Source organism: Neodiprion pinetum, chromosome 1 (assembly GCF_021155775.2).
Source record: "Neodiprion pinetum isolate iyNeoPine1 chromosome 1, iyNeoPine1.2, whole genome shotgun sequence".
Lineage (NCBI taxonomy): Eukaryota > Metazoa > Arthropoda > Insecta > Hymenoptera > Diprionidae > Neodiprion > Neodiprion pinetum.
The window spans coordinates 105,042-115,075 of record NC_060232.1 but is presented as its reverse complement, the minus strand read 5'-3'; the positions used below and the strand labels follow the sequence as shown (position 1 = coordinate 115,075).

General features: G+C 38.0%; 2 protein-coding genes across 5 annotated transcripts; one reads left to right on the top strand and one right to left on the bottom strand.

Annotated features, from left to right (window-relative positions):
* Positions 1–1,596: 1,596 nt before the first annotated feature.
* On the top strand, positions 1,597–8,807 carry LOC124216745 (DNA replication-related element factor). 3 transcript variants are annotated; one of them, XM_046621644.2, is made up of 5 exons: positions 1,597–3,550; positions 4,427–4,842; positions 4,973–5,124; positions 5,211–5,527; positions 5,640–8,807. In XM_046621644.2, exons 1-5 carry the CDS (start codon positions 2,267–2,269, stop codon positions 5,676–5,678), a joined length of 2,208 nt encoding a protein of 735 aa, XP_046477600.1. In that variant the 5' UTR covers positions 1,597–2,266; the 3' UTR covers positions 5,679–8,807. The 3 variants fall into 3 exon arrangements, with proteins under 3 accessions (XP_046477600.1, XP_046477618.1, XP_046477609.1); XM_046621662.2 differs by having other exon boundaries at positions 5,211–5,543; XM_046621653.2 differs by having other exon boundaries at positions 1,598–3,550; positions 5,211–5,548.
* LOC124217044 (protein NDUFAF4 homolog) lies at positions 8,272–10,020 on the bottom strand. 2 transcript variants are annotated; one of them, XM_046622295.2, is made up of 5 exons: positions 9,884–10,020; positions 9,574–9,744; positions 9,373–9,464; positions 9,069–9,291; positions 8,272–8,492 (listed from the first exon to the last, which is right to left on the bottom strand). In XM_046622295.2, the coding sequence occupies exons 2-5, from the start codon at positions 9,716–9,718 to the stop codon at positions 8,365–8,367; spliced, it is 588 nt and encodes a 195-aa protein (XP_046478251.1). In that variant the 5' UTR covers positions 9,719–9,744; positions 9,884–10,020; the 3' UTR covers positions 8,272–8,364. The 2 variants fall into 2 exon arrangements, with proteins under 2 accessions (XP_046478251.1, XP_046478259.1); XM_046622303.1 differs by lacking the exon at positions 9,884–10,020 and having other exon boundaries at positions 9,373–9,461; positions 9,574–9,877.
* Between the last annotated feature and the right edge of the window lie 14 nt (positions 10,021–10,034).

The window sequence follows — 10,034 nt, the reverse complement described above, 5'->3', positions numbered from 1 at the left end:
AAACTGCGGCCGAAGTGATTATATATATATTTCAAACAGTCAATAGAAAGATAACAATATTTGACAAATTTTTCGACGGTTCAATTTTAATATATACATATAGGTATATATATATAAGTATGTATATAATAGGGTTGCTCTGTCTCTTTCACTCAATGAGGTGTAGAGCAAGACAGATTATAACCGACATATACCCCTCTCTCTCGCTCCTCCGCTACAATTTAATTACACCCAAGACTACCGCTTCAATTGTTAGACGGTCCCACGCATGTGCAGTAGCTAGTAGAAAGAAAACGTACTTCATCTCTGAGCGATCTCTTTCTTTGGTACCACTACCGCAATGAGCGTTTCAGTATTATTATAGTTGAGTGGATAAAATTACACTATGCGCGGTCGTATGCGGAAAGTGTGGCGGAGGAGTGATAGCAAGACGTATAAGGTATGTCGATTCAACTTGTCTCTCTTGCTCTATACTTGATTGGTTGATACGTTTCCTGTCAGCCAATCAAGAGAGCAGAGTGAGAGAGACCAGTTGTATCGACATATACCTCCCTTTAGCTGCAGTTTTCGCTAGTTGACGGCGTGGTTAGCTATATCTAGTGTTAAGTGATCTGAGGTTTTGTACGTTTCGATTATAAAATATGACAAACGTACCCGAACCCGGTTTGATCACATGTATTTTGAATTTTAAGGTTGTTTTTAATTTTAATTTGTTCTATATAATGCCGGTAACATATTTACTTATGGAATTTGTTAATGAACAAAATTGGGAATCCACTATACATACCATGGAGATTAGAGTAAAGGCGTCCGATCTTCGTAAATTTTATCTGGCATCAAAAATCCGTACAATAAGGCTTGCGCTGGCTGACACTGAACGGCGCTGATATCACAAAGATCCGACGAGTGTTCGGGAGACTAGACACAAGGATATTCGCTTTCGGGTGAGGGACAATTTGATTTCGGTCACGATCTATGTTTGTATCATAGACTTATAAAGATAGACTGAGCGCTCTTATGAGCCGCTTGAAGCAAACATTTAAAGGACAGAAATATGCCGGGAGTACGCCTTTCTCTCTCTGACGATATTGGCGGCGGGGATCGAGGCGGTAGAGGAGAATTAGGCGAAATTATGCGCCTATATCTATAGCTGTTCCACTTCCACTGCGCCCTTGTCTCCCGCTATGAAACCGATTGAAAACAGAGAGCAGTATTCCCGGCATATCTCTGTCCTTTATATGTAAGCTTCAGTGCTTCTTATAGGAGCGCTCAGTCTATCTTTATAAGTCTATGGTTTGTATACACACACACACATATATATGTATATATATATTTTAGTTTTCATCAAAAGCAGCGCTATCGTCGTCAGGTTCCGACGTGAAGATGGTAAGAAATGAATATATATATATATATATATATCTTCATTTCTTGTTCCTCAAAGAAGGACTATGAATACGGGTGCTAGTCTGTCTTTATCAGTCTTTATACGATTTACGGCGTGTTCCACTCAGAAGCTTTGCCCCGCTGCCGGGCGACGCATGCACGGAACGAGTGCCCCCTGTTCGAGCCAGTGCGCACTCAGTGCAACCAGTGGAAAACGCTATTACGTCAATGTCCTGGCACAAATCGACACGAAGTGATTTCATTGGTCGGATATAACGGTTAAGGCCAATGAAATCACTTAGTGTCGTATTGTGTCAAAAAATTGACGCAAAAGAAAAGCGGCTCAAGTTATCTCTCTTTTTTCGCAACGTATTTCTACCATAGATCTAGAGTACCCCATTCGCTAGCGTGACTATACCGCTGAAACAGGAACAGAGCACGGTGCTGACAGAGATAGTTCTGTCTTGGTTCTGTCGAGTTCTCTCCCCGCTCCCCGCAGTTCGCGCCATCGTTCCATACGACCATCGCGGATCTCGTAGCGGTTTGTACAAATTCGATAGCATCGCTTTCGTGGCGTTGGTCGATAGCTGTACGGGCATCGTTCTTTTCAGCGAGAAATTGAAGTTCGATATCAATAAAATAATTCATGAAGAGTTGATTTGAGATATCGGAAAATTCGCGGTAAATTTGTTATTCGTGTAATACCCATGGTACATAAAGGCGTTGGGAAGTTGGCACAAGGAGATCGTTTAATTGGAAATTATGCAATGGGAGCCGTCCATTTTGGTGATATATGAGAAATATACGACGCTATAAATAGAGTAAACAGTCTATATCATATCAGGGAGAGCATTGCTAGCATTATGCATCCGGACACATAACCATGGAAAATAAACAAATAATAGCGTCGAACAGTAGTAAGTCACCTGGAGTAGTGGACGATAAGAATGAAATGCAAATGGTCCTTGCTAAGATGATGGAAGAGAAGCATACTTATACATACAAGAAGCTGGTTGTACCAATGTCCATGCGCAGCATTTACTGGAAATTCTTTGGTTTTCCAGCTACGGACGATGGCGATATCTTAACTAAAGTAAAAATCGTCTGCATCCTTTGCAAGACGCAAATTGCATATAACCGTAACACTAGTAACTTACGAATGCACCTTCAAAATAAGCATGCTCAAGAGCTGATGGATCTAGAAGCAACCAATCCTCCTCGTCGCCAAACCCTTTCGCAAGAAACAAAAGAGCGACGAGCTCAAAAACGAATGCTCAAAGCTGGCCTAACTAACACTCAACATATTTATACAACTACAGCAGACGGTACCGTACAAATAGACGGAGACATACAATTTGTCACAGATCCAAACATTAGCCTTTCAAATATGGAGGAAGACATCGGTATGAGCCAGCCATTGCGGGTCATGATCAAAGGCGGTACAGGGATGGGAAATAGTGGTCAAAATGTTGCATTCCTTATGCCAGAGGAGAACCAGATCCAACAGTCTGGTATAGATGGTAAGACTGTATCAGACGCAATTGCTGAATTTATCATAATGGATCTGCAACTGCCGGAAGTCGTTGAAGGCAGAGGATTCCAAAGGCTTATAGCAACCCTTCGTTCTCCTTGTGAAATTCCTAGTAAAAACAAATTAGAAGATGAAATCATACCCAAGGTATACGACACATTCAGAGAATCCGTCGCTACCAATTTGTCTTGCGTTAGCGGCGAGTTTGGTCTCGTAATTGAAGAATGGAGATCATTTTCGGGAGAAAGTTTTGCAACTGTGTCAATTTATTACCAAAATATGGGAGAGCCATCGCTGGAGTGCAAAGTCTTAACGACTTTGCACATACCTGTAGAATGGGGTGAAACTCAATGGGGAACTGCTGTGGATTCATTACTGCTGGACTGGGATCTGAGAGTAGATCGTGTCACAGCTGTAGTTGTAGGAACTTCCAGAGCTGAATTATTGGCAGCTCTGTCCACTCGGGGCTTAGCTTTGGTCCCATGCTTGCTTCATACCCTGCAAGTATGTGCTCAGGCTTGCTTTGAGAATACAGAGGTTGCAACAATCCTAACCAAATGCAGAACTGCAATTGGGGCTATAGTCAGTCATCCTGCTGCCTGTGCTGCTTTGCTTATGCAGGAACAAATACTAGAGGTATAATTGTTAAATTTCTATTATTATAGTCATCCATATTAAAGAAACTCACTACTGTGAAAACTTTCTATTTTTGCCAGGGTTTCAAAATTACCAAAACACCAGCACTCGAATTTCCCAATGCACGGCTCAGATTTTCTGCACAGCTAGTGCATTGCTATTTTTTGTGGTACACTTGCTGGTATAATCTTAATCATTTGAAGTTTTATTTGACGAAATTGAGAGTTTATCATAAGGGTTGATAGCACACTGTGATATCTTACAAAAACCGGTCTACGGAAAATTTTGTATACCTGACTGGTACTCTATTTGTATCGAACAAACGGCTTCTGATCGTTCATCCAAGAAAATATCACAAAAAATATTCCACATATCCTTCAATTTGATGTAAATACACTATGTTTATACATATGATAACATGTAACTTTTATTTTAAATCATCTACCTGAAGATTTAGTTCCTGTTGTACACAGTTAAACTCGAATTATTCAAACATGTGTCATATTTTTAATTTTCAACTCTCGCAAAATTCAGCATATGATAGATCGTTTTGATTTCAACTTTAAACATTGTTAACAAATTTAACTTGAGAAATTCGATGATCCCAAGGATGAAAGTATCTTTCACAGCTTGAGAGTAGCCGCAGCTAGCCAAACACTTGAAAATTGATTCACTTAGTATTATTAATAAAATTTTCAAGTTTTAGTTTGTTTCAAAGAATATGGGGAATTATTAAGAACCTCTGGAATAGTTAGTGTCTTGGATTTAAAAATTTTGTACCAACCTTGTTATCGCCAATTTTTATGTTGACACTTTGTCTACTAGAAATGTAGAATTGGACTGCAGGATCTGACCAATATTTCAATTTACTTATAGCTCGAAGAGAATGCAATGGTCATGGATTATCCTCCGGTATGGACGTCAACGTATCAAATGCTGGAGCAGATGGTGCTACGGAGGAACATAATTGCGTCACTGCTTGATGGAATGGAAGGCATTGACCCAGAGATTGTTAGTCTTTCAAATGAACAGTGGAAAATAGTTGAGGATCTTGTTACAGTCCTTGAGCCGTTTAAAGTTACGATCATGACTCTGAGCGAAGAAAAAATGCCACTTATTTCTCTGTTAAAACCTTTACTGTGGCAGCTCGTTTCCTCCCACTTGAAAGTTAAAGATTCAGACAGTGAAACTGCCCGTTCCTTCAAGGAATCTTTATCCGATATGCTATGTGATCGATATGCTGACCCTAGTGTTACATTACTCCTGCAAACAGCCACCACATTAGATCCACGGTAAATGCTTATTAATGAACTACCACTTGCTCCAATTATCATCAGCTTCAGGAACTATTACAAGTGTGAACGTAGAAAACTTCTGCAAACGTTTTTACATTACAACAAGTTTTCAATTTCTATTGTGCAGATTCAAACAGTTGCCGTATGCCACTGAAGAAGATAAAAATATGGTAGCTGGACCGATCAAGGAGATGCTAACTAAATTAATAGAAGAGGAAGGTGGGGAACAGAGTACCAAAATTGAAGATGAACCTTCCAGTAAAAAAAATCGACTCTCTGGTATGTGGACTGAGAGACTATGCATTTTTGAAAATTTTAATGACCTCAATTTGGTGAATGTCGTTACTGAAATTTGTAACCTGCAGGCATGGAACTCTTACTCGGTGGGTTGTGTGCAACAAAAACTGGCATGCCAGCAGAAGAGAAGGCGGACCTGGAACTGGTTCAGTACCAATCTGAGGCAACAGCCCCTCTCGATTACTGCCCTCTGCAGTGGTGGGCTAAAATAACAGCAAAATGTCCAAATCTCGGCCGTCTAGCTCGTAGATACAATTGCGTTCCTGCTTGCTGTGCACCACCTGCCCGTATACCTGCCGATATGCAGGTTCTTTACGACACAAGAAGAGCAGCTCTACCTCCACATTTGGCTGACAAACTGCTTTTTTTGCACAGCAATCATAACGTATGAAAATATTCCCGTAAGGTATACAACTGTCGCCATGAAATTCTTATAAACTGTAAACCCTAAAGTAAGTATAACTTAACGGAATGAAAAAATCTTTTGTTTTCTACAGGAAAACGAGGACAAGATCGAAGCAGATATTCAAAAATAATTTCGTTGGCTTTACGCGCGAAATTGCTGTTTTCTGCTGTAAATTTGTACATTGGTTTCTTAAATCGATAGGTAGAGGTAAGTAGTGTTATCTTGAGGCATTGATGAACACGTCTACCAGAATCAAAATATCAAAATGGAGATGCGAAATTTCTTATAAACATTGGGGTGTGACTAATAAACATACGTAAAGTAACGTAAACACAAGTAGCCAAATATTCGAACAGAATATATTCATTCCAAAATATGGTAGACGATTTACATTATTTCATTATTAATCATACTGATAAGACCCAGGATTTACGAAATTTTTATCACTAAGAACTTTAATATGTATTATGAAAATACATATACTTCTTATAATTGTATCTTATTAATTGGATGATGTAAAGAGATCTACAGTCAAGCACAATTAAATGTAGCATATCTTAAGCATGTACTCCTTGCCAGTTGTGAAATTGTATATAAAACAGGAATAATCTATTTTTGTGTGTAGAACAATTTCAAGCGGAACTGGAAATTTCGTTTTAAGAAAATTAACAGAACGTTGTGGTTACAGATACGTCAGCACATTAGAGGCTTTGTTGTCTAAGAACTTTTATACAGAGTGGCCGTAGTAATGTGTTTGTGTCCAAATACATGTTACAACTTGTATGTACTTGAAATTTCAACCAAAATTCATGCAATAAGTAGTTGAGTCATCGAACACTTGCGAGTTGTGAACATTTTTTAATAAATCCGTAAACCATTGCAAGAACCATAGTATACTTGCGTCTATACATACCAATTGAAAGGGTTTTCACCCTCATGGTATTTTTCAAATAGATCTTTATGATTACCCCAGAATTATATTTCATTTTCATAATTAATCAACGCCTATGACAATCTTTAATGTTGATTATTGACAAGTTTAAGAATCAATGACAGAAATTTGTCTGAATTTTCTATTAGCATATATTATTTTTTCAAATTGCTTGCAATTGGACAATTGTGCGAATTTTCCATATCTTGCATTAGAGATTACTTTACCTATCCCAAAACCTATATTTACATCTTCATTTTATTCAATAATGTATGAAGTTCAAAATTATGGTAATATATTCTTGACGTGTTTATTCAAACAACAAATCAGGAAACACTCAATGGGTTTTGTTCCCAGCTGGACGTTTGATACAGTCGTGGATCGCTGATACTCAATGTTGCTCTTTTGTAGAAGTAATAGTATATAACTGCAACTGCGTGGTGTATTGATGTGAGATTATATTTGACAATGGAAGAGCCAAGTGTCGATAGTGACAACTATGGCGTAAGTAAGTAAAAATTATCATGTTGGATTATGGAAAATACTTGGATCGTTAATCCTAATGTTATTATATTTGCCTTGAATTTGCTCAAAAAAGTAGCAAAAATTCATAGTTCTTTAGTTAGTGACTCACCTATTCTGTGTGTAGCATACATAATATGAAAACCTTTATTCCAATGGTGAATTTGTGGAGAGGGCCATCGGTAAGTCATATGCCAAGAATGCAATGTAATACTAAGAACAATATAAATGACACAAAGCATTATTGCCAAGCGAAATCTTGAATATAGTAGATATATCAGTCCAACCTACGAGTAACGGGAACAACAGCATTTGATGAAAAATTCATAATCTATCAGAGACGTTTGCCTGACAATGCGCATAATACTGTACTCACCCGAAATATGTAGGTAGAGAAAAAGCTACCTAGAAGTATGGTCAATGACACCATTAAACATAAGTCTTGAGTTCTGCAACAAAGGAGCAGAAAGTATGCTTTTCATTACTTTGTACATAGTGCAAATGTCTCGAAACGTGGGGAAGATGTAAGTTTTCGTGCAGATATGTTGTGTGTACTTGCATATAAAGAATGAGCACATCAACCGGCTGGTTTTGGCACAATATAACAACTGCATTTACACTAGCGTCGTAAAGCAAAAGTATGTATTGTAGTATGAATAGTATTGTATATTGTTTTGTCCAAGAGAAGATCATCTTAGTATGTGTGGATAACTTTTGTGAAAACGACTTAGGTCTTATCTCCATTCAGCTTAATAGCTGCTGTGATATTTCGTACGGTTGTCATGGCAATGGTAGACTTGCACTCCATCTTGCTCACTGCGACCCCATTGTGGTTGGAGACTAAACTCGAAAGTGACTACACGTGGAAAAAATCGATAGTTTAGTCATAAAATGTTAAATTATTGCGATTTTTACTAGACCCACTTTTTTACAGTCCGCTCTTTGTTTCACACTAACCATTGAATCTTTTGTGTATGTTCCAAAATGCGGGTGATTCCAATTTCTTATATATTTAGTAGGGTTGTAACACATATCTCCTGTATAATTGCAAAACAATGCAATTTCTACATCATTTCCGTGCAGTCATAAAAAATTTGTGTCATTTGTCTTCACATATATTTAGCCAACGTACCAGCATGCATCAATCAAGACTTGGAAAGTCACTGAAATGTCATTAGCTTACCCCATGTTGTAATGAGCATAATGTGGTTCAAAAGCTATCCCTCGTTACCATTCGTTAATAATCGTATTAGGATCAAGTGTGACTAAATTCAAAAACAACTTTCGTATTTTATTGAATATTCACATGTAGAACTATTCCTAACAATTTTACAGGCATTTACTAATAGTATCATATATATAACTATGTCAGATGCTTTGGATTATTCTGATCTTTCATCTTTTCATGCAACGAAGGTTGCAGTGGTGTTTCTTTCAGCTCCTTTTCAGGGATGTAGAGTTTAAACGTCCTGAAGTATTTCAATATATTACCTGTAAAATAATCAGTTTTCATATTGCACGAAAAAACACAGGTATCTTGGGTAGATAGGGGCTTCACTAGTGATTGTATTAGAAAAATAAACCGACATCATTAAATTTAATATTAATTTCAGAGTTTGGCAACTCAGAAGTGCATGAATGTGCAGTCCATTGCAACCACATTACTATAGAGCTGTCTGAAGATTATGTGTTATAGCAACGGCAACCTCACTCTTGTGCAACTTGATACAGAGCTGAAATGTGTGACTAAATGCACTATGTGATACAACTAGTCGAAATACCTTGCTCTCTGTGCGAGTGCAGTCTCTTGTGATGTAAAAAGCAGGTTTTTGATTATCTCTGTATAAAAATTAGTTACTGCATAATTCATGACGATGTTCCACTTTAATGTTTAACATGTATGAAAACTCAAACAAGCTGAGAAAACTGTCATACTTATTGAACTTATAACAAAGAATTTCGATTGTTGGTGCATTCAAAATTGTGTCATCGCAGGCACGCTCCAATCATGACCCTTAGATGGCCTGTTAATTTTTTCTACGCTTGTTAGTGGTAAATTGATCATACTTGTAGATTCGAGACTGAGTTTATACTCAGCAGCTATTTCAGCAGCAGTGTGTTTTGTTGGCTCTGTATTATGATCTGTTATGAATTTGATAGCTTGGCGCAAAGTACATCTCCCTATCGTAACTTCAGTTGGTTCAAAAACGCCAAACTCCAAGTCATCCCTGACAGTTCTGGACTGGGGAAGAGGCCGATCTGGATTTTTGACATGAAGTTTCTCCATCATCTGTAATTTCCAGATATAACGTAACAGAATACTCAACTCATCTACAACGGATTACGTAACTATTGGAATGATAAGTGTTACCTCTGCAGTATGAGATACAAGGTAGACATTTTTCAGATGATGATCAAGCTTCGCATCTTTCATGTTATGTTTTTTCAGGAAATCAGAATCTGCTGTAAATTTATTAAATGCCGATTGTACAACTACTTGGCAATGGTAACAGCAAGAATCAGGAAGTCATATTCATTGAGTTGATACTTGCAGGGCGTTGCGAACACTTGCCTTCGTTCATTATTTCAGATTGTCTTGCAGACGGTTTGTGGTGAGGTGCGGGAGTTGGTTTTTCTTTCGAAATAACTTTGTGGGCACGGTTCTCGATATTGAACCTTTGCAATTGTCGTGACAGCATTGACATTCCCTTTCCCATTTGGCTATCTACTTAATATTGATTACCTTAAACGTATCAAGAATGTAACATAAAAACTGGATTGTTTGTGACTTAGAGATATGATAAACATGCTCTACGCGGATAAGTAACCCGGCTCTACATCGGCTGCGAGAGATTCTTTAGAGAGGTTAGAGTTAGGCTCACATTGGCTCGCGTCGTATCGATGCGGAAAACAGAAGAAGACGTTACTCAAAATAACAATTGTAGACTTGTCAAGTCAACGGAGTCTTTCTCCGCGGTGGCGAGGCTAAAAAATGTAGCTCCATATACTTAGCCCGTCCTCAATATCCGAATG

Bases quoted from the DNA above. Each gene is read 5' to 3' on its own strand.
- LOC124217044 (XM_046622295.2), bottom strand. From the start codon at position 9,718: ATGGGAAAGGGAATGTCAATGCTGTCACGACAATTGCAAAGGTTCAAT. The intron at 9,292-9,372 runs GTAACACTTATC...TGGAAATTACAG, and splicing joins TTGTATCTCATACTGCAGAG to ATGATGGAGAAACTTCATGT. The intron at 8,493-9,068 runs GTATGATCAATT...ATTATTTTACAG, and splicing joins ACTCAGTCTCGAATCTACAA to GTAATATATTGAAATACTTC.
- LOC124216745 (XM_046621644.2), top strand. From the start codon at position 2,267: ATGGAAAATAAACAAATAATAGCGTCGAACAGTAGTAAGTCACCTGGA. The intron at 4,843-4,972 runs GTAAATGCTTAT...TCTATTGTGCAG, and splicing joins GCCACCACATTAGATCCACG to ATTCAAACAGTTGCCGTATG. The intron at 5,125-5,210 runs GTATGTGGACTG...TGTAACCTGCAG, and splicing joins TAAAAAAAATCGACTCTCTG to GCATGGAACTCTTACTCGGT.